This window comes from Neolamprologus multifasciatus, chromosome 22, assembly GCF_963576455.1.
Source record: "Neolamprologus multifasciatus chromosome 22, fNeoMul1.2, whole genome shotgun sequence".
NCBI lineage: Eukaryota > Metazoa > Chordata > Actinopteri > Cichliformes > Cichlidae > Neolamprologus > Neolamprologus multifasciatus.
Genome location: NC_140459.1, coordinates 7,562,465 through 7,586,933, shown reverse-complemented (window position 1 = coordinate 7,586,933; position 24,469 = coordinate 7,562,465). Strand labels below are relative to the sequence as shown.

At 38.4% G+C, this 24,469-nt stretch overlaps 3 protein-coding genes across 3 annotated transcripts; 1 reads left to right on the top strand and 2 right to left on the bottom strand.

Moving 5' to 3' along the window:
* Positions 1 to 3,787: 3,787 nt before the first annotated feature.
* Positions 3,788 to 7,517, top strand: LOC146492809 (uncharacterized). Its single transcript, XM_085148910.1, has 2 exons — positions 3,788 to 3,880; positions 6,876 to 7,517. The coding sequence occupies exon 2, from the start codon at positions 6,890 to 6,892 to the stop codon at positions 7,277 to 7,279; it is 390 nt and encodes a 129-aa protein (XP_085005036.1). The 5' UTR covers positions 3,788 to 3,880; positions 6,876 to 6,889; the 3' UTR covers positions 7,280 to 7,517.
* Positions 7,312 to 14,036, bottom strand: LOC146492808 (uncharacterized). The gene is made up of 7 exons (XM_085148911.1): positions 13,394 to 14,036; positions 13,201 to 13,281; positions 11,978 to 12,091; positions 11,665 to 11,751; positions 10,899 to 11,050; positions 10,679 to 10,803; positions 7,312 to 10,595 (listed from the first exon to the last, which is right to left on the bottom strand). Exons 1-7 carry the CDS (start codon positions 13,518 to 13,520, stop codon positions 10,391 to 10,393), a joined length of 891 nt encoding a protein of 296 aa, XP_085005037.1. The 5' UTR covers positions 13,521 to 14,036; the 3' UTR covers positions 7,312 to 10,390.
* A 7,918-nt stretch (positions 14,037 to 21,954) lies between these two features.
* LOC146492807 (perforin-1-like) lies at positions 21,955 to 24,065 on the bottom strand. The gene is made up of 2 exons (XM_085148909.1): positions 23,954 to 24,065; positions 21,955 to 22,628 (listed from the first exon to the last, which is right to left on the bottom strand). Exon 2 carries the CDS (start codon positions 22,612 to 22,614, stop codon positions 22,225 to 22,227), a length of 390 nt encoding a protein of 129 aa, XP_085005035.1. The 5' UTR covers positions 22,615 to 22,628; positions 23,954 to 24,065; the 3' UTR covers positions 21,955 to 22,224.
* Between the last annotated feature and the right edge of the window lie 404 nt (positions 24,066 to 24,469).

The following is a 24,469-nucleotide window of genomic DNA, read 5'->3' as shown; positions in this document are numbered from 1 at the left end:
TCTAATGCTGGAATTGTCATGATCCTGGGTCTGTTATGGATTTTGTTTAATCCATGTCTCCACGATTTATGAGTCTTTTCCTGTCCCATATATAGTCTGTCTTTTCCTCTGTATTTTACTTTCTATTATGCCTTTAGTCTCTTCCTGTGTTCTTTGTCTCCTCGGGTATTTATTGTGTGCGTGTTCCATGTTCTAATTGTCAAGCTTGTGTTGTCATGTCTATGTTCCACATTGTTTCCTGTTTTATTGTGAAAGTCCCTGTCCTGTGTGCAGTGTGTCTAAATTTGCTTCCCCTTGTCTCCTTAGGTCTGATTTGTCCCAGCTGTGTTCCCACCTGTTCCTCATCCTCTCATTATCCTTTTGTTTATTTAAGTCCTTTGTCTTCCTCTATTCAGTATTGGGTCGTCTGTATGTCTGGTTGTATGTTTCTGTGAGTTTCCTGTTTAGCTTCATGTTGCCATCAAAGCACAAATTGAGGTGCAAATCAATTTAAAAAACAAACAAACAGAAAGTTGATCTCAAGTTTAAGGTCAAAGGACAAATTCACAGATTTGAACTTTTAGGTTTTTAGCAGATGCACATGTGGAGCAATGACATCAAAATTGCTCTTTATTTGCTCTTCCTTAAAATGAGCGTCTTGATCAGTACTAACATATATACATTTATATTCTTTAGCCCAGGACAAATGGACCAGCGCCAAAATGGAGGTGCTGGTTTTCATTTACATGTTCGCATAGTTACTCTGATTTTGAAGCTTTTCTTAAACAAGGCCCTGGTGTTCATGTCACTTAAATGCCAGATAGCAGTGAATAAATAGATGGTTATTTTCAAAATTCACCTTGGGGTCTATTTGTTCATAGAGAACAAATTAAAAGCATTTCATTTCATGTTCTGCTAGGACTACGTACACTATATGCCAAACGCATTCACTTTTCTCACATTTGTGAGATCACACACTGACGTTGGACAAAAAGGCATGGATTGCAGTCTGTCCCCCAATTCACCTGAAAAGTGTTTTATCAGATCATATTACAACACTGTACAGGCTTCTCAAGTTCTTCCACAACAAATTTGCTACATGCTTTTTATGGTTCTTGCTTTGTGAAATGGTTAGCACACGCCACGTGACAGGGGCGTATGGAAAGCGTAAGGAGTTATCACAGAACCAAACTAAAATTCACCGAGCCCCTGAGAGCAATCCATTCTTTCACCACTGTTTGTAGAAGCAGTTTGCATACCTGTGCTTGATTTTATAAAACCTTTGGCCATGGAAGTGACTGAAACACCTGAATTTAATTATTTGGATTTGTGACTGAATACTTTTGGCAGTGTAGTTTATCTCAGAGAGACTGTTTTATGATTTATAGGAAACAAATGTAAAAATCATTTTTAAACAGAGTTTACCTGTGAGTCTCTGTGATTCACCTCACCCCTCTGCCATCAGTGGTGCCTTTTTATCCAGCATACCTAATGGGGAAAACTGAGAATATGTTGAAAGGCCTACTTTTTATTATTATTTTTATTATAAGAGACTTTACTTTACTTAGGGTTTACCCTAACCCTTCTTTCCACTGTGTTCCTGTTAATGGTAAACTACAATTTTACCCTAAATTATTAAAATATTGATATTTTAATGTGAGAATCGATTCTAGAACATAAATGACTGGTATCGGAGGAATCGATATTTCAGTATCAATCCACACATCACTGCTAGTGATGTCAAGATGTTTGAATGAGAATCCTTTTGTTTGGAAGACCACAACCTCTAGAGGACTGGAGCTGGAAAACCCTGCTCTATTGTCCTACAGCTTTTAGATGCATCCTTGTTCTGACACACCTGATCAAATAAATGGCCTGTTGCTGGGCCTTTGCCAAACTTGATGGCATGTTTAAGAGGTGATTCAACCATTTGATTCTGCTGTGTTGTAAATTTAAGTACCGTATTTTTCCCATTATAAGGCGCACTTAAAATCCTTTAATTTTCTAAAAAATCTACAGTGTGCCTTATAATTCAGTGTGCTTTATGTATGAATTACAGTTGTGCTTACTGACCTCAAACCAATTTTATGAGGTATACGGCGCTCAAATCTATCAAATATTTTAGTACGACTTTGGTAAGCTACGAAGCTGCACTTGATGGATTGTCGGAGAATTATGGCTACCATAGTCAGGAGCCTCGTGGAGTAATCTAGGTCCGAAATTTGCTTCAGGTTCAGAAGTTAAATGAACACTGCGGCATCACTGAGAGTTAAAGTGTCTAAATTCTTTCATCCTTAATAAAATGATCAGTGTTGCTGCTTTACCAGGTGTAACAAATGAGTTTAACATCCAGGCATCCATGAAAACAAAATTTATTAAATTTAATGCAGTTAGGAAACGCTAGTTTCCTCCTAAACATGATATGGCATGTTCTGATGGAGAGATATCTGAAAAAATTTAAACGTACAGCTCTGCTATCACTTCCAGCATAAATGAAGACAGAAAACTAAACAGCAGTAGCGTTTGTAGGGTTACTGAAGTTGGACTAGCTGGTATATGATGTGCTACGTAATCGCTAGCAACACAGCTATGTTAGCATAATATAAACACAGTGAAGCTGGAGGATGAACGCTAACTTTTTTCCCACTCGATGATAGCAACAATTGTTGCACTGCCACAATATGGGAATAGAGCAGCTGCGAGAGAATTTAACATTAATTAATCAATGGTATGGACATGGAGGAAGCAAGAAGAATGAATTGAGTAAAGTTTGAGAGATGTAAAGATGTAGTTCTAAAAGTACTTTTATTGCACCATGTTCATTCACTCATGACTGCTGTAACATTGAATCAAATGGCCGAATTGCCACCTCAGCATGAATTCAACTTCTATAGTCTTGCTAAAGACCTACTAATTGTATTCAGGTGTGTTGCAACAGGGACACATAATAATAATAATAATAATAATAATACATTTTATTTGAAAGCGCCTTTCAAAACACTCAAGGTCACTGTACACAGTAGAATAATAATAATTTTTCACCATCATTTATGTCACAGGCGTCAAACTCCCGGCCTCAAGGGCCGGTGACCTGCAGGTTTTAGATGTGTCCTTGATCCAACACAGCTGATTCAAATGGCTAAATTACCTCCTCAACATGTCTTGAAGCTCTCCAGAGGCCTGGTAATGAACTAATCATTTGATTCAGGTGTGTTGACCCAGGGTGAGATCTAAAACCTGCAGGATGTCCCCAGACATATTTTCCCTAATGTATCAGATAACTATCAACTGGATGTGGGTCTTTGTGCTCTCCAACATTTCTTCTGTAATCCAGAGATTCACCTGTAAACCAATTTTTCAGATGAGTTTAAAACTAATATTTGCTATTTGTGTTTTTAAAAGCAACTAAAAGCAAACTAAAACAGTTCATTCTTATCTGTGATGTATCAGGAATCATACACATACACTACCAGTCAAAGGTTTGAATTGTTTTTCTTTATTTTCATGCCTTTGTTCATTGTAGATGAACGAATGAAATATGGAATTCTGTAGTAAACAAACAAGCGGGAACCTAATAATCCAAGGGACTAAAAGAAATGCAAAAATAGAGTAAGACTATAAATAAACCTGAACATAAACCAAAACATCACTAGAATATAAGAAACTCAAAATGCTGGGTCAAAAGGAAGCAGAATTATGACACTTCTGTACTGAAAAAAATATAAAGAAGTGCTCAAAAATATGAGAATATAATTTTTTATTCCTGTTAGATTCATATTACATAATGGTGAGAGTGGAGCAGGTTGTGTGGCCAGTGTATTGTTGACATAAAGCTGATAAGTCAGCCTCTAAAACGTCCCTAACAGCAGGTAATGTGGTGAGAGACAAGATCGATCTACAGGTGAGAGTTTAGAACTGCCTAGTTGCTTTTTTCTCAAATTAAAAGTCTACATTACAAGGTTTTCATTGTTCTAATCCAATCAGAGTAGCCTGCGCTCTAAAAGAAATTTGTGCATCACAGATAAGATGGATCCAAACTAATAATAATCAGATGAGTTAGATCAGCGGTCCCCAACCCCCGGGCCTCGGACCGGTACCGGTCCGTGAGTCGTTTGGTACCGGGCCGCGAGAGTTGAGGCTCAGGTGTGAAATGTATGGTTTTCAGGTTTTTTATCGGTTTTCAGCGTTATTTTGTTATCGTTTTTATCGTTAACTCAGTTTTCCTGGGTCTTTTCAAGTGTGTTATGAATAAATCTTCTTTTTTTTGGTACCGGTACTAGTTTTATTTTGTTGTATTTATCCGCGACACCTTAAAGGCCGGTCCGTGAAAATATTGTCAGGCATAAACCGGTCCGTGGTGCAAAAAAGGTTGGAGACCGCTGAGTTAGATCATGCTGTTACTTTTGTTGCCTATGCTAGATGTTTTATAATGTGAAGACAACAAAAAACGTCGCTTTGAGAAACGTTTTTTAATTTTATTAAATTGTAATGATAGTCAGTGTAATCAGTGCAGGCAAAGACCCCAAATTGGTTAATCTGCAGAATATTATAAAATGAAGATCTTTTTGTCTTCAATTTATCATTTAGATCTATTTAAACCTTTAAATTTGTTTCCCATAATTATGCTCACACTTCCTGTGTTTTAATAATAATCTGATCACATTGTGTGGTGAATCAACTCTTTTCATTTGTACTATTTCATATGCCTGAGTTCATTTTGTTACCACATTAATTTAAGGAAAATATAAAAGATAATCTGCTGCCTTGTTCTTTTTAAACTAAACATTTTAATAGAAAATATTATGTTTGAGACCCTTGCAACCCTGAACTGGTTAACTGTTTTTTTTTTGTTTTGTTTTAGAGCATAGAGATACTTGTCATCAGTGTTGGTCACATTAATGGAAAAGACCCCATTAATAAAGCATGTGATAACACCAAGGTGAACAGAAACACAGTCCAAACAACACCAGCTGTTTGCAGACTAATCTTTTCACACACATTTCCTTGAAACCTGAGGGCTCAGCAAATGATACTGTGAGCTTTTTGGCACTAACAATGATGACATGTAGATGCACAAACTATTCCAGCTTTTGTCTTGGAATACTTTGTCCAATACTGTTGTTGTTGTTTTTTCCGTATAGCACACAGAGCTGATGACATGTTACACATATGCACATGGAAAATTCAGTCAATTTTGACAATGAGTTTTACAGCTGGGGTGGACAAGGCTAAGCATCAGGCTTTCAAATGAATTAAAAGTCTGTCTGGGTCTTTGGTTGATTAATAGGCTGGTGTGAAAAATTGCTGCCACACCGCCCCCTTGGCCTGTGCTTCGAGGTTTCTGGTAGTTAGAATGACTCGGGGGTGTTGATTCATTTAAACTAACATAATCATCCTGCTGCAACCAGGTTTCTGTAAGGCAGAGTAAATCGATTTGTTGATCAGTTATTAAGTCATGTACTAACAGAGACTTGGAGGAGAGAGACCTAATATTTAATAATCCACATTTCACTGTTTTACTCTTTGGTTCAGATGTGGATACTGTATTGTTCTTTCTTTGTAATTGTTTATGTTTAAGTTGTTTGTTGCTGGTTTTTAGTTTGTTTTTTGTCTTTTTGGAAGCAGACACAGTCTCTATGGAGATGGGTTTTTGGGGGGGGTAGCAGGAGGAGAGAAGCTGCAGAGAGGCGTGTAAGACTGCAACTCTGCTTCCTGGTCCCAACTCTGGATAGTCATATTTTGAGGGGTTTAATAAATTTGTCCATATTTCTAGAAATGAGAACTGCTCCATCCAAAGTGGGATGGATGCCGTCTCTCCTAACAAGACCAGGTTTCCTTCAGAAGGTTTGCCAATTATCTATGAAGCCCACATCGTTTCTGGGACACCACTCAGACAGCCAGCAATTTAAGGAGAACATGCGGCTAAACATGTCACTCCTGGTCTGATTGGGGAGGGGACCAGAGAAAACTACAGAGTCTGACATGGTTTTGGCAAAGCTGCACACCGATTCAATATTGATTTTAGTGACCTCCGATTGGCGTAGCCGGGTGTCATTACTGCCGACGTGAATTATGATTTTACTGAATTTACGTTTACCCTTAGCCAGCAGTTTTAAATTTCCTTTAATGTTGCCTGCTCTGGCCCCTGGAAGACAATTGACTATGGTTGCCGGTGTCTCTAGCTTCACATGTCTGAGAACAGAATTCCCAATTACCAGAGTTTGACCCCCGGCAGGTGTGTTGCGGAGTGGGGGAAAACGGTTAGACACATGAACAGGTTGGTGGTGTACCTGGGGCTTCTGTTTAGGACTATGCTTCCTCCTCACCGTCACCCAGCCGCCCTCTTTCCCCACCTGCTTGAGGTCTGCCGGGGAACAGCTAGCGGGGCCTACGCTATCCTGGCCTCCAGAGCTGCAAATATGCTACATTTGTTACAAGTATCATTACTGTTAAAGGAGGTTGAGGAGTAACTAAACATCTGACACAATGTGCAGGAGGGACAGGTGAAGTGGCCATGGTGTTAACGAGTCAGCTACGAGCTAAGCTAAGCTAGACACAGTGAGCGAATACTTTGGCTATAAATTAGGTAGTGAGTACACAGAAAGTGTGCTTCGGATGAAGTACGTGAAGATTATACTATGAAAAAAGAATGTATTTAAAAGTTTTTAATTAAATTGCTAAGCAGATGAGCTTAGCAATTTAAGTTGTGTAGTGAAAAAATCTGTACAGACTCGGGAACACCGTTCACTGCAATATCCACAGAGGATATATATGTAGACAATGCTGAGGATTGCATAAATGTGTCCCATCCAATATAAAATAGATCCTTACAAGGGCTGATTGTGTTGATCCACGTATCCTGGTTAAAATGTAAATCTACTTTTCCTTCTCCACAGCCTCCAGCAAAGCCATGGACTCTAGTGTGCCCCTCGTCCTTTTGCTGCTCATGTGCAGTTCAATCATGGTCGAAGCCCAACTCAAGGTGTATGATCTGCGAGCGACTAATCTTCCCTCCGTTATCGTGTTAACTACAGATGCCTATGTCAAGGTGTCCTCTGGTGCTACTTCCCTGGGTAAAACATCTGTTCGCTACAATGACGCGAACCCCTGGTGGAAAGAGGAATTCTCCTACTTCTACACTGAGGAAAATGACACGCTGACCCTCGAGGTTTATGACTATGACTTGCTCTTTGATGATCAGCTGGGAGTCTGCCAAAGGCAGCTCAAGGTGGGAACCTATCAGCATGACTGCTTCCTGACCAAAGGCGGGACTCTCCATTACACTTATACTCTTGGTTGAAACTATCAGTAGGCATGCAGAGATTTGTATGACATCTGATGTCCACAGGCAGCCTTCATTTACCACAGCTTAACAATGTAGATTGTTATAGTAGATCTGAAATCCATTTTCAGGGTTTTCATCATGCTCACATTAACCAAAAATATCAAACGTCTTAAAGTCTGTAAACTCTTTCTACTGCACTTCAGTACTGCTGCTCTGTTTCACCAATTGAAATAAAGTTTCTTGCAACAAAAAAGCATGACTAAGCAAATGTGTGACTTCATAAGAGAAATTACATTGAGTATACAGTGACTGACAAACACAGAGTTTTGACGAGAAAAAGTGAGGTATGATAAGATGTGGCTGGACATCAGGTCAGCAATGGTTATTGGATGTCCAGAGAGGAGGAGAGACGGGTGCATAGGAATATTCAGTTTATTTCTTCCTCTGGTTTTTTCAATGTGCAGAAGAAATCATCTGAAAATTCAGTTCTGGCAACCAAGAAAGTAATGTTGTGGCAGATTTCTTTTCTCATGTATTAATCACATATTTCAACCATATCACTTTAGTATAGTAAGAGCACTCCTGTCACCAGTTTGTATGCATGTGGAATGTGATCATAAGTGGGGCCCAAGTTTTATTGCACCTCCACAGCAGACTCATTTTCCTCTTGAGGGCTCTGGACATCCTGTTGCAGATGAGGTGATGGTTGGTCGGAGCTTTTCTTAGACTGAACAGTTAAGGATCTGCTAATAATTGATCTGCTGTGGAATGTTCTTTGTTTAAGAGTGTCTGTGTCTGCGTATATAAGATGCAAGGGCGGTGGCCACAATTCAGAGATGGTCCTGGTGTTTCACTGGGATGTTCTCTCCACATTGCAATGTGTTTATTAAACCCACTTCAAATCAAGCTCACTGGATGTGTTGCAGGTTATTGTTAAATTTTCCACAACAATTACCAGGAAAACAATCACATTGTGGACCCACTAATTGGATTTATGATTTTTGACTTTTTCTTTGCTCACATCTTAATAAATTCAAATTCAGTTTGTCACACACACAACCATACACAGTATGACATGAGGTGAAATGCTTGTAGCTGTGCAATGCAATGCCCGACCATTAAATGACAGTTGTTTTACAGTATTTACAATTTACAGGTTATACAAAATTTACAGATTTAACTTTAAACTAACTTTTTAACTAAATTTACAGTAAAAAAATGTGCAAATAGCAGAAAGAGATTATAAATTATAGGAAGTGTGCATGACGAAAAACCAGAGTGCGTGTGGTGATGTGATGTGTGTGGGAGAGTCCAGTCCTACACCTGGTTCAGGGCCCGAATAGCCTGGGGGAAGAAGCTCCTCCTCATTCTCTCTGTTTTGGCCTTAAGGGAGCGGAAGCGCTTCCCAGACCTCAACAGTGAGAAGAGTCCATTGTTGGGATGGGAGAGGTCCATCATAATCTTCCTAGCTTTGGTCTTGCACCGCTTGGATAGATGGACAGCAGGTCAGGGAGCTCTGATTGAATGATGCGTTCGGCTGAGCGCACCTCTCTTTGCAGATCTCATCTGTCCTGCTTGGTGCTGTTCCCAAACCAGGTGCATCCGTCAGTTCATTGTGGCGGTGGAGGCAAAAAACAAAACAAACCAACAGAAAAACAGTGTTGTTGTCCAAAATTATAGCCCTAACTATAGATTAATTGTAAAAAAAGACTCCAAGATAGAAAGTAACAAAAATAAAAATACGTATATAGTTAATATCTAAATATTATTTCCTTACAACATACACAAAACATTTAACCATTTAAAAGCCCTTCTAAACTGCAGTTTATTCACTCTGAGCTTCTTGAAGTAAGAAAATGTGAAATGTTTGCATTTCATGCACCATTTTGCGTTTTCCATAATTCCACAACAATGTGGAATTACAATGTGGAAACACATTGTAATTTCAGTTCCTCATTCAGCTCTGCCTTGATGAGAGTCAAACGAGGTGTCAAACTAATCAGTTGTTAAAATATCAAACACTGTAATGTTCAGTTACTCTTTATTCACACTGACATCTATTACTTGCTCTATTTCCAGGGGTATCTAAAAGGTTTTGGGATGTTATAATTCCTTCAAGTTGCACAGGTGCTCCCACATTTCTTGTATATATTAACCCTTTAAGTTTATATTATATTTTTACATGCTGTAGTGCCATTTTTGGGAGCATCAAGTTGATATACATCAATACAACCATTATAGCCCAAATTTTAATAATATGTCTGCATTAAGTGCATAGGAATTACATAATTGCAAAAACGTGCAATAAACTTTTTAACATATATTTCTAGTTAGAGAAATTTAAGAGGCTTATCCCTCAAAACTGTAAATACAAAAAAGTTGCACAAAATAGTTTCCCACCACAGGAAATTTATTTTAAGTGTCTTCATAGTTTTATTTTTGAAATACACCAATTTTTATATAATGCAGGAAAAATGAAAATAAATATTATAATGCAAATTTGCAAAAAAAACAGCATATGCATCAAAATAAACTATTTCCAGCAGTGCAATATGAGTCCTAAGCATCCCAGAAACAACACAAAAAGTCATAAAGTCAAACATAACTTTTAAAAACACCAGTATAGGCTCGTAAGGACCTGATGGTAAAGAAAACTACATTTCCGCAAAATGACGTCACTTCCGGTTTCGGCCAGGACATGGCGGACATGCGATAGTTCGGCTGATGGAGTAGGAAGTGTTACAAACAGCTGATCGGATCGGCAAAGCGTGTTTCTGGAATATTATGTTTTTGTTGCTGCAAGTGCTTTTTATCCAGTTTTTGCAAAGCTATATGTGGAAGGAAACCGTGACCGAGGACAAGCTGGTGGCATAAGATGTAAGTACAACTCCTCCGGTTTCATATGCAAAAAAAATTATTGAGCTTATGCGGTTGCAGTGCTACCGGGATTTAAAAATAGTTATGGAAAACCGGCTTTAAAGGGTTAAACAATTCAAAAAGGAAAAATATCAGATGCAAAATATTACTCAAATTTTATTTTAATATGTTGATTTTATTCTGTTTGTGAGACAACTTAAAAATAAACTGCATCATTCCACTCTGGTGTTTAATAGACTGAACTGAATTTCAGTCAAATACCTTTTTTAACTTTCCCCTTACTCCTGCTTTCTTACAAATACTTCTGTGAGGATTTGAGCAAAATTCATCAAACCACCACTCCAGACTACCAGCTTCACCTGTTTCTCCCATCCTCACACAGTCCTCCCCATCAGGATGTTCTCCATGTGTCCCTTTCCAATTGTCTGGCTCCTTCATCCTCCAAAACGTCAAACTAAGATATGAAGAACAGACAGAACTGATTCAGTGAAAGTTTAATACAGGAAATTAACAAATATATTTTCACAACAATCAAACCTTTGATTCAGTTGTGACCCATCCACCCACAACCATCTGCCCTCTACTGCTGAGTCTGTCAGTCCGATCCAGAACTTGTCCCCAGCTTCAGTCATTACATCTCTCAGTCTTCTGTCCAGGAAAGTCTGATCAGTAAAAGAAGATTAAAATTACCTTGTTAGAATTTCTGTGATGAGAAGGTGAAATATAAAGATGTGAGAACGTGAAAAGTGTTTAATACCTGCTCCTCCCTGCTCTCTATCTTAACCAGGTCTCCTCGTTTAGCTCTACACTCATCTCTGCTCACGTTCCAGGATGATTTACTGATGGAGAAGTAATAGCACTTTCCTCCATGTTGCTCCCAGCCTTCTTCACATTTATAACATGCTTGATCTTTGAAGAGATTACAGCAACGACTTCAGTCAGGTGGATGAAATCACTATTCATATTTGTGTGATTTTGATGCAGCAGGAGGCTCCTTCTGTCCTGCAGTTTGAATCTAACTTACTGTTTCTGTGAGTCCATCAGAGTTTCTTTAATCATCAAGGTATACAAACAGTTTAAAGACCAACCTTTTTACCTTTCACGTCAGTTTTTGGACACGTAGGCTCTACTGTTCTGCATGGTTTTCTTTCTATTTTGAAAAAGGATAAAATATTTTCTAGCATAAATTTCATTTATGTTCTGACTTGTGTGATTTGAAGACAGCAAGAGACTTACTTACTTTCTACTGTTGGACATACTGGACATGTAGGCTTTACTGTGCTGCATGGTTCTCTTTCTGTGTTTGAAAAACAGACTAAACGATCTGTCATTGCTTCATCAGATTTCATTCTAATTCAACATATTGATCAAAATGAATAAACAATGTGTACACTATAGAGGGCGAGTCAATCAGCAGTCCAAACATTTAATCCAGCGTTGCAACGTTTGAGTCTTTAATGCTTACATCCAAGCTCCTTCGACTACAATGGCCTAGATCACTGAGAACATTCACATACGTTTACCTGAGACATTTGTGTTTCCACTTTCATTTCTGTTTTGTTTTGCTTCTTGTTTTTTGAACATTTGCTTCAATCTTATGTTGTCAAACACTGATTAAAAAGGAAAAATACAAATCATTCTGTGTCATTTTTTTTTTTTTTTACTTAAATAAGACAATTTTCTTCTTGAATTCTTTCAAAATGTTCACAATTTTACAAAAACGGCTCTTAAAAAGTAAAAAGAAAAGTTGATAAAAACCCACATTATAAAGGCTAGTTATAAATTATACACCATGTGTATTTACTAGTAATTAGAAAAAGCATCGCATCTACTCACCAGTAACACCAAGACCAATGACGGCAGCAACCAGTAGACCGCTGACAACCAGCAAGGCCAATCTCTCTGTGGTGACCTTTGATCTTTTGCTCAACACATCTTGTTGGTACCCCTCTGAAAAGTTAGCAGAGAAAGAAACGTTATAGAGATGTGGAAAAAGTTAATAAATGTATAGTTTATACAAACCACACATCTAAAATAATCATACTGATTTAAGACAATAATGATCTTTCAACATGTTTAAAAAATTATAAGTAAACAACAGCTACTATAAGGAGAAAAGGAACAGTGACCACAGTGGTTTGGGACTTTAACAAGAAGTCACCCGCTGACACATTAGTGAACAGCAAAAATGTTCCTCAAATGACTGTTTGAGGCTTGTTTCAAAAGAAAGCCATTCCCCATGTTTACAGCCTTGTTCAAATATCAGTGCAAAATAGATTAAACTGTGAAATCTGATTATTAAAGAAAGTCTCTAGGTTCAGTAAAAAAAAATGTAAGCAAGTGTGAAGCAGATATGATCAACATTTTTTAAAATGCAAAATAAATTGCAGACATGGGCGCACAGAGACACCCACCCACCCACACACACATGCTAAGCGAGATCTCACTCCTCAGAGCAATTTCCTCTTTTTGTTTTTTAAATGTCGACTTCTCTTTCACACTTGCTAATTAGAAACAAGTATGAACTATATGAATAGAAATTCACCACTACATATGTTGTATGACCTTACTATACTGTATTATCTTTGTTCAGTTGTCTGATGCATGGAGTTTAACATTTATCACCATTTATCATATATCACATTTTACTTTTCTTAATTTCAGTTCTAGTTATTTATTTATTTTTGTTTATTTTGTATCAAATTTCAAATAAAGCCACATTTCATGATTTTGTCTGAACACAGTCAGTCCTCAAGGTTTTGATGGAAGTAGAAAAATTTGATGTCTAAGTGTTAGTGGTGAAAAAGATTTTTATTTATTTTTCAAAGAGTGATTGACCAATATTTTTCTGAGATATTGTATTTTGACAGGTGAAAAACATTTTGACTGGGTTTCTTTTTTCAGTAAAGTCACACTACTTCACTCTATTAAACGTTAACTCTGATTGAAAGCAATACTGCAAACACACACACACAGTCTGCAATCTGCATATGCGTATTATATAGCACAAGATATAACTATGCAATCAAGAAAATCTGTCATTACTGCTCCATACTTACCAAGTGACTCTGTTGTGGACCGCTGAGTCTTTGAGATTGTTACTTCAGAGTAAGTGGTGTCAGGCGACGAGGAAATGACAACTGTAACAAAAATATGAAACCAGATTTCTGCTCAAAGTGATGAAGCCTGGTGATAAAATGCAGGAAAAAAAAGGAGATTAGGAGATTTTCTCCAATGGTGAGATAAACTCACCATTAGCTTTCTTCTCTCTTGTAAACTTCACATCAGAGTATAGTACTCCAGCTTCAGACATTTTACTGTTGTGTGACTTCCAGTGAGTCTGAAAGAAACTTTTCACAAGATTCAAAATAGAAAGCATTTCCTGTCAAACAGAAAGAAGAGGAGGGCTTTAAAAACCTCCTGCCACAAAATGATTTTCGGTCTCTTGAATTCACAAACAGACATAATCCAAAATGAATTCCTATGACAGAGACATTTTCACATTGTCCAGTCTTGGTCTCGTGTCACAGACTTTTCAGGCTGATTCTGTCTATCTAATGGAAACAGGAACAGAAAGAGTCCTGTCCACCACCTTGATCTTGGGCTCAGCTTTCACTACTAACAAAATGGTCTGACACACACTGGTATCTTGACATAATCTCCCACTGATCCATTCAGCCACAAAAATCCAGCATATTCAAGTGCAGAAAGTGGACACAACAACACAAATAACTCTACAACATGAAGCTGCCAGACACAGAAATTAAAACAAACCAGACAGGAAGCACAAGACTTGTTGCATCAGATAACAAATAAAAAAAACACACACACATAGTTAGCAACAGTTCCTCAGTTTGTTCTGCTGTTGACCTTTGCCTTAAATGCTTGAAACTTTCAAAGCTAATTGAGTTCTCTCTTTTTTTCTATAGTCAAATGATATCATTGGTTTTAGTTTTACGTTATTTTAAGTTACAACACTGGCATGTGCACAGAGCTTTTCTAATCTTACAAACCACTCAGTCTACTTACACTACAAATAAGAATGCAGGCAGTTTAGAGTAATAGACAAACCTAAAATGCAGATCTATGGACCGTTCGTGACTCCATGTTAAGTAAAACTGTCTCTGCATTGTAAAAACTGTAGTCCTGTAAACATTAAATTTTTATAAATCATTTGACAACCAGCAGAAAGTTTTTGTAGTATTTAGAGCCATAGTGAGATATTTCTTTAAACAATGTATTTTTATTAAGAGTTTTTCCTTCACACATATAAACAGAAAGAGAAGAAAAGGGTTACATATGATCTGTACATTTGGGGTAGTTAGCCCAACACTTCCCACTTAGCAAAATTGGTATGGCCTGGATCTGGCCCACACAATGTGCTTACACATGGCCCACATACCACAAAGAATGACAGCCCTTTGGTGGCCCAGATCTGGTTTGCCATATGTGGCCCACACATGGGCCAGCACAAGGCCAGTTGCAGACACTGGTGGTTCGGTGTTGGCCCATGTGTGGACTACCATGTGTGCAGCCACGGACCAGTTGTAGACGCACTGTTCTGTGCTGCCCAGATGTCATCCTAATGTGTACCTTAATCAAGCCATGTAATAACAACATGTGCCAGAACATGCAAAAGAAACATGATAAAACTCAGTGAATGGACAGACTCTTATATAGCACTTTTCTAGTCTCCCGGATTACTCAAAGTGCTCTGTACAACATGCCACATTCCCACTTTCTCTAAACTGAAAGAGACTGGGACAAGAGACAAGACCAGTCCATGTGGATCAGTGAGGCTTCAGCAGTTTTGTATCTGTCACAAACAATATGGAGAGAATTTAAGATAGATACAAGTTAAACTGGATTTTGAGAAATGGGTTCTTTGCACCACTGCAAACTGGATTCAACCATGGCGGGCACATAATGATGTTGTGTTGACATGTTTGAATATGGAGGCGCATGTTTAGTCAGATATTGTCATGTCTAAGTCTTCTACTACAGTGTCTTGAGTTTTGATGAAGAGGTATGTGTCAATTTCTTTAAAACAGATGGGCATGCTGCCCTCTTCTGGTTTAAGTAAGTAAGTACAATTTAGCATATAGTTAGGGCTGGACCAGGTGACCCTGAATCCTCCCTTAGTTATGCTGCAATAGACGTAGGCTGCCGGGGATTCCCATGATGCATTGAGTTTTTTCTTTCCAGTCACCTTTCTCACTCAGCATGTGTTAACAGACCTCTCTGCATTGAATCATATCTGTTATTAATCTCTGTCTTTCTTCCACAGCATGTCTTTATTCTGTCTTCCTTATCTCACCCCAACCGGTCGCAGCAGATGGCCCCGCCCCTCCCTGAGCCTGGTTCGGCCGGAGGTTTCTTCCTGTTAAAAGGGAGTTTTTCCTTCCCACTGTCGCCAAAGTGCTTGCTCATAGGGGGTCATATGATTGTTGGGTTTTTCTCTGTATCTATGAAGCGCCTTGAGGCGACTTTTGTTGTGATTTGGCGCTATATAAATAAAATTGAATTGAATTGGGACTGGGTTTAGTGGGCTTAAGCCCGGTTTGTTTTTTCAGAAGCCCTTTTGGAGTGTAATTTGTTTCATAGTTAGATGCCTGACTGACAACTGTATAAAACAAAAACTACACACAATATTCGAAGCACATTGCGCACACTGTGGGAATTTACGACTGTGCGTAAATTCCCCCTAATTTTGGTATGATCCGAGCTCAGGCACTAGGCGACTGAGCGAGGGGGCGGGGGGAGCTGCTGCCTGCGAGTGCGCTGTTGGAGAAGTGCAGCCAGGGAGACAGAGGAGAGCTTAAGTTTGACCAGGTACCAAAGCAAATCATCCGTACTGGACATATAATGTAAATATGACGGTGTATCATAAAAGATTGATATCAAACTGATCACTTGACCCATATTACGTTACTTGCTCTTCGAGTGAATCAACAAATGGCGAAATGAAAAGCCGAACAACAACAATACTGTTTTTTAGAGAGTCTTAGCTTAATTGTGTGTTTATTTCATATTTTCAGTTGTTTCCCTCCACGGCTAAACAAAGCACTCTAAATCGGTTTCAGTTATGTACTGATGAACACAACAATGGACATAAGGGGCTTCTTTCAAGAAAAACTAGATGTTATTTTATATATTATGCTTTGTATGTTGTTTAGTTTATTTCTATGCAAAACAAGAGATCACATCAATTTAGAGTAAACTTGTTTTGTTTTAGATAAATAAATATTGAAACATCATTTGAATTAGTTAAATGTCAGAATAACGAGAGAAAGAGCTGTCTATTTTAATCACTTTCATCAAATTAAGAAGTACATATACATTAAGTTTATTGGTAATTAATAAGAAAACTCCAGATGATTCCATTCTGAGCTTAAGAAGCTTCTGATTGGTTAGTAGAGTCCATGTGAGTAAATTGGTGGCACACCTGTGGATGCATATAAGGCAAAACACAGAGCCTGTTTCTTCGACAAGCGATATCAACCAAAACACCAGGAAAAGAATTGTGGAGCTCCATAAGTGTGGCTCAATTTTGAATACAATTTGGGTAATACAGACAGTTTCTCTCTTTACTCTTAATTTTAACAATTTCTTAAAATATTTATTAATGTAAAAAAAAAAAACAGTCTGATTTGATGTTACAATTAAAAAAGTGTTTGTGTTTTTATCTGAAGAGTGTGTAAATATCTGGTTTCAACTGTATATTTGATGATGTTGGTGTTTGGCTTGATTGTCAGCACAAAGAGGGAGAGAGAGAAACAGAGAGGGAACAGGAGCCAGGTGAGACATGTCAGACATTTATTTTTTTTACGTTTTCATTGCAAGAAACTTTATTTCAGTTGGTGAAACAGGGCAGCAAGGACTGAAGTGTAGTAGAAAGAGTTTACAGACTTTAAGACGTTTGATTTTTTGGTTAATGTGAGCATGATCAAAACCCTGAAAATGGATTTCAGATCTACTATAATAGTCTACATTGTTAAGCTGTGGTGAATAAAGGCTGCCTGTGGACATCAGATGTCATACAAATCTCTGCATGCGTACTGATTGTTTCAACCAAGAGTATAAGTGTAATGGAGAGTCCCGCCTTTGGTCAGGAAGCAGTCATGCTGATAGGTTCCCACCTTGAGCTGCCTTTGGCAGACTCCCAGCTGATCATTAAAGACCAAGTCAAAGTCATAAACTTCGAGGGTCAGCGTGTCATTTTCCTCAGTGTAGAAATAGGAGAATTCCTCTTCCCACCAGGGGTTCGGGTCATTGTAGCGAACAGGATTTTTCATGCTATGTGTAACATGTCTTCTTGCCTCTTCACAATCAATTCTGTGTGTTATAGGAAAAAAGCTTTTTCAAAGCAAAATGTTTTCTGTTGTCTTCACATTATAAAACATTTAGCACAACTAAATAATAGTAACGACATGATCTAACTCATCTGGGAATTATGAGTTTAGATCCATCTTAGTAAATCAGAGGGTCACAAATGGATTTTACAGCACATGTTATTCTGATTGGATTAGAACAAGGAAAATGTTACATTGTAGACTTTTAATTTGAGCAGAAAGCAAGAAGGCAGTTCTAAACTCTTACCTGTACCTTGGTCTTGTCTCTTGCCACGTTCCCTGCTGTTCAGGATGTTTTAGAGGCTGACTTATCAGTTTTATGTCAACAATACACTGGCCACACAACCTGCTCAACTCCCATGATTATATAATATGTCCGAATTGGAACATCTGCTTATGGTGTCTTGTTTGGCCACCTTCTCCAAACTCTCAGAGTGCTGTGAAACCGTGTCACATCCAACTTGTTGTATAGGCCACTGTAAGGATCACTTGCTGTCACTCGATCCTCCTTAGCTGTTAGTTTTCAGTGTGCAGGGCAGTACAGTTTGTTTGTTTTTACAGTCTAGGTATGCATGTGAGGAAGTAAAAAAGACAAAATATTTTAACAGCCAGGCAGAAGCTGATTTTGTGAAGAGTGAATAATGGATTTAAATGCTGACAAAATGGAACGTGGAAAGTAACTTGAATAAACCAAAAACAAGCTTTTATTGTGGCTGATACCAAAACACAAGAAACAAGGCGAGGTAAATATCCTTCGTGGTCCAACCTATCCCAGAATTCATAGTGAGCCATCCGTCCATAACCATGTGCCATGTATATTGTTATATTGTTTATTTGATATGCTTTTACATTTTCATGTGAAGCACTTTGTTATAGTTTCTTGTCTTAAAAAGTGTTATATAAATAAATTTTACTTACTTACTATTCAACTCAAGCAGGTAAAGTTGTAGGATTAACAGATGCATATTAAATGATTTAAAATCAACAAGTTACCATATAGATATACACTAACAGTCAAAAGTTTGAACACAGTTTCTCATTTAATGTTTTTTCTATATTTTACTACTTTCTACATAGTAGAAACAAACGGAAGACATCAGATATATGAAGCAAGATATATGGAATTATGTAGCAAAGAAAAAAATGATAAACAACTCTAAATATGTTTTATATTTTAGATTTGTGAATGTAGACACCCTTTGCTTTGTTGACTGTGCTGCAAACTCTTGGCCTTCTCTTAGTGAGCTTCATGAGGTAGTCACCTGAAATGGTTTTCACTTCACAGGTGTGCCTCGTCAGGGTTCATTTGTGGAATTTCTTGCCTTCTTAATTGGGTTGGGACCATCACTTGTCTTGTGAAAAAGTCAAGCTAGTACACAATGCAACAATACAATACAATTTTATTAATATATCACATTTAAAAACAAGAGCTATGCCAAAGTGCTTCACAGAACCAATTAAGAGCAATAACAGGTACAAATACAAATATACTGACAGGTGGGAGACATAACTAACCACTAATACAACAGGCACAGTAGGCACACAGTAGGCACAAGCCAAAAGGCTGAAGGTTAAATCATTATAAGCATTAATCAGAGCAAAATGATAAAATACAGTACACTTACAAATGCGGGCTCTAGGCAGCCGGGAAGGCTAGGCTAAATAAACACGTTTTTAATTGAGATTTAAAAGATTGAATTGGATCAGACGTGCGAATATCTTGAGGGAGATTATTCCAGAGGTAGGGTGCAACAGAGGCGAATGTGCAGTCACTTCTGGTCTTAAGCCGAGATCTAGGTCGCACCAGGAGCATTTGGCCTGCTGATCTAAGCGCTCTCCTAGGGGTATAAAAGCTGAGGAGATCAGTAAGATAGCTGGGCACGGTATTATTTATGATTTTAAAAGTGAACAATAAGATTTTAAAATGAATACGATATTTAATGGGGAAGAAGTGCATGTCGGAAAGAACTGGAGTAATAGACTCAAACCTACCAGTCCCAGTTAAGAGATGCGCAGCAGCATTTTGAACAAGCTGCAGTTTGTGAACTAGGGCAGCAGAGGTGACAGCCCTATTTGACAACTGTTAGAATTCATATTATGGCAAGAACCAATCAGCTATGTAAAGAGAAACAACAGTCCTTCATTACTTTAAGAACTGAAGGTCAGTTAGTCCAGAAAATTGCTAAAACTTTGAATGTGTCCCCAAGTACAGTTGCAAAAATCATTAAGTGTTAGGACGAAACTGGTTCACATGAGGACGGCCCCAGAAAAGGAAGACCAAGAATCACCTCTGCTGCTGAGGATAAATTCATCTGAGTCACCAGCCTCAGAAATCCCAGGTTAACAGAACCTCAGCCCAGTTAAATGCCCCACAGTGTTCCAGTAGCAGAGATAGCTCTACATCAACTGTTCAGAGGGGACTGTGTGAATCAGGCCTTTGAGGTCAAATAGCTGCCCAGCTGGTTTGCGTTTAGTTGGACCATCGTTTATTTTTCAACAGGACAATGGCCCCAAACACACCCCCAGGCTGTGCATTTGACCAAGAAGTAATGGAGTGCTGCACCCGATGGCCTGGCCTCCACAGTCACCTGACCTAAACCCAATCAAGATGTTTTGGGATGAGATGGACGGCAGAGTGAAGGAAAAGGGCCAACAGGTGCTCAGCATCTCTGGAAACACCTTCAACACTGTTGGAAAACCATTTCAGGTGACCACTGAGAGAATGCCAAGAGTGTGCAAAGGGTGGCTATTTTGAAGAATCTAAAATATGAAACATTTTGAGTTATGTCACACTTTTTTGTTCAATACGTATGTGATCATTCATAGTTTTGATGCCTTCAGTGAGAATCTAAAATGTAAATATTCATGAAAATAAAGAAAAACCATCAAATGAGTGCGTGTCCAAACCTTTGACTGGTAGTCTGTGTCTTGCTATCACTGTCACTGTCTCTTACTGGCTGCTGATGTCACTTTTCAGCCTCACAGTCAGCTGCTCAAAATCTAACTCCTTCTCTGGGCCCCAGCAGCTACTGAAATACTGAAATACGGCAGGCATGATTAGAATGATGGATCCCGGCTGTCTCGGCCAGCCTCCCCTATCACTCCCCCTGAACACACTGGACTGCCCCTCCCTTGTAGCTGAGCTGCAGACCAAACCGCCACACATATGTATTTTTAATAATTTCCCTTTGACTTGCTGGGTTTTATAGTTGTTTGGTTGTGATATTTGGTTCAGAAGCAGTCAGTGAAACCCATTCCACAGCTGGCTGAGAATCAAGACCATCATTTTGAGAGAATTTTGAGTTCTTTGGAAATCCTGTGTATTCTCAAAATGGAGAACATCATGAGCATGCTGATCATCCTGCACCCATCACTCAGGCAAGAACCTTAACCCCAGCCTCCAGAGTTGAATGTGGGCCTCGTGCAGCCCCAGCCTCACTGTAACCTCAGTATCACGAGTATCATTTGCAACTTGGGCAGCCTGGACAGCTTGCATATCCAGGGCCAGTCTTTACTATTTAATGGTTTCTGTTGTTTCTTGGCTGGTTTTTCATTTTGTGATTCATGACGTTTTGTTTTTTATTACAACATAAAAGCTTGGCCCAATTTAAGTCATGCAACAGGACAATGACTATTTTCATCTCTCTGTTGAAGATAAACATCACAGTCAACAATGAAACATATTCACTGGATTAAAATGATGGTGTTGCTCTATTTTTACCTGTTACCATGGTGAATCCTGATATCACATATAACATGTTTAGTGTGCATCTTTCCGTATCTGTTTAGTATGTGTGTCTTGTCATTTCCTGTTTTATTGTGAAGGTTTATTTTCTTGTATGTGATCACTCTGAAACAGTTAAAGCCTTCATTGGAATATGAAAAATAACAAACACAATGAGAAGAAATGTCACGCAGTGGCGGTCCTAGCCTGTTTGGCGCCCTGGGCGAAGACTCCCTCTGGACAGCCCCGCCCTCTCCTCCGTGTGCCGCAAGCAGCAGGCGCACCTCGCAAACGGAGGGCGCCCTTACTCCCACTATAAAGCCATAAAAGGGACAAAAAGGATTGTCCCAGTTTCTGGAACCTCAGAGGGGACTGGGGGCTTTGATGTTTCACTCCAGAATTAGTTTTTTTAACCATTCAGAGGTGGATTTGTTGCTGTGTTTTTCATCATTGCCCTGTTGCACAAGTTTGCTTAAGCTTCAAGGCACAAACCGATGGTCAGGCATTCTTAAAGTGACTTATTATTAATTCCATGTTTGTATATGAACATACAGTCACTTCATGTTTCATTCAATTTATCCTAGTAACCATAGACTTATTCTCATAAACATTAATTTCAACATAACTTCTTTTTAATTCAAATGGATAGTAATATTTTTTTCTCTTTAAAAATCTGTTTGTCAGTCACAATATTCTCAATGTGTCTTTTATTAAATCATACATGTCAGACATTCTCGGAATATTTGCTTAGTCATTTTATTTTTTTATGTTTTCATTGCAAGAAACTTTATTTCAATTGGTGAAACATGGCAGCAAGGACTGAAGTGTAGTGGAAAAACTTTACAGGTTTTAAGAGGTTTAATATTTTTGGTTAATGTGAGCATGATCAAAACCCTGAAAATGGATTTCAGATCTACTATAACAGTCTACATTGTTAAGCTGTGGTAAATGAAGGCTGCCTGTGGACATCAGATGTCATACAAATCTCTGCATGCCTACTGATTGTTTCAACCAAGAGTATAAGTGTAATGGAGAGTCCCGCCTTTGGTCAGGAAGCAGTCATGCTGATAGGTTCCCACCTTGAGCTTCCTTTTGCAGACTCCCAGCAAATCATTAAAGATCAAGTCAAGGTCATAAACCTTGAGGGTCAGCGTGTCATTTTCCTTAGCTTTGAAATGGGAGAATTGCTCTTCCCACCAGGGGTTTGCGTCATTGTAGCGAACAGATGTTTTACCCAGAGAAGTAAAACCACAGGACAACTTGACAAAGGCATCTGTAGTTAACACGACAACGGTGGGAAGACCAGTCGCTCGCAGATTATACACCTTGAGTTGGGCTTCGACCATGATTGAACTGCACATGAGCAGCAAAAGGACGAGGGGCACACTAGAGTCCATGGCTTTGCTGGAGGCTGTGGAGAAGGAAAAGTAGATTTACATTTTAACCAGGATACGTGGATCGACACAGTCAGCCTTGTGAGGGTCTATTTCATATTGGATGGGACACATTTATGCAATCCTCAGCATTGTCTATATATTCTCTGTGGACATTGCAGTGAACGGTGTTCCTGAGTCTGTACAGACATTTTCACTAAACAACTGTGTATGTTTTTAATGCAGTGCTCCATGTCAACTCTCTTCTCCTTTACTTCTCTCATAACTACTTCACAGTAGACTCCACTCTTAAAATTAAATGCATCTATTGGTAACAGTAAAACTGAGTGATCCACTTCCACTAGCCAGTAGTTTGGAAACAGCAAAGTAAGCAACCTTTACAACCTTTACAGTCAACATAACAAAAAAGTATATAAAATCACAAATACCTAACATCAGATTGGTATTTGGACAAAGTGTTCGAGGACAAAAGCTGCAATACTTTGTGCACATACATGTCGTCACTGTCGGTGCCAAAAAGCTCACAGTATCATTCACTGAGCCTTCAGGTTTCAAGGTAATGTGTGCGAAAAGATTAGTGTGCTAACAGCTGGTGTTGTTTGGACTGTGTTTCTGTTCACTTTAGTGTTATTACATGCTTCATGAATGGGGTCTTTTCCATAAATGTGACCGACACTGATGAAAGGATGAGAAGCTCAAGAATCTCTATGTAAAAATACAACAACAACAACAAAACATTAGCCAGTTCAGGGTCTCTAACATAGTATTTGTAATTAATATTTTATGTAGGAAAATAAAAAGGCAGCAGATTAATTTAAGGAAAATATTTAACACAATGTGGTAATAAAATGAACTCAGTCATGTGAAATACTACAAATGAAAAGGGTTAATTCACCACACAATGTGATCAGATTATTATTAAAACATACAGTGGGAGCAAAACATATGGGAAATAATTTAACTGTTTAAATAGATCTAAATTATAAATTGAAGACAATTGAAAATATTCTTCATGAATTCATTTTTTATCCAGTTTTTGGGTCTTTACCGGATTACACTGACCATCATTACAATTTAATAAAGTAAAACAAACTACAAAGTTTTTCATAGCAAAATGTTTTCTGTTGTCTTCACATTATAAAACATTTAGCACAACTAAAAAATAGTAACGACATGATCTAACTCATCTGGGAATTATGAGTTTGGATCCATCTTAGTAAATCAGAGGGTCACAAATGGCTTTTAGAGCACATGTTATTCTGATTGGATTAGAACAAGGAAAACGTTACATTGTAGACTTTTAATTTGAGCAGAAAGCAAGAAGGCAGTTCTAAACTCTTACCTGTACCTTGATCTTGTCTCTCGCCACGTTCCCTGCTGTTCAGGATGTTTTAGAGGCTGACTTATCAGCTTTATGTCAACAATACACTGGCCACACAACCTGCTCAACTCCCATGATTATATAATATGTCCGAATTGGAACATCTGCTTATGGTGTCTTGTTTGGCCACCTTCTCCAAACTCTCAGAGTGCTGTGAAACCGTGTCACATCCAACTTGTTGTATAGGCCACTGTAAGGATCACTTGCTGTCACTTGATCCTCCTTAGCTGTTAGTTTTCAGTGTGCAGTGCAGTACAGTTTGTTTGTTTTTACAGTCTAGGTATGCATGTGAGGAAGTAAAAAAGACAAAATATTTTAACAGCCAGGCAGAAGCTGATTTTGTGAAGAGTGAATAATCGATTTAAATGCTGACAAAATGGAACGTGGAAAGTAACTTGAATAAACCAAAAACGAGCCTTTATTGCAGCTGATACCAAAACACAAGAAACAAGGCGAGAATTCGTGGTCCAATCTATC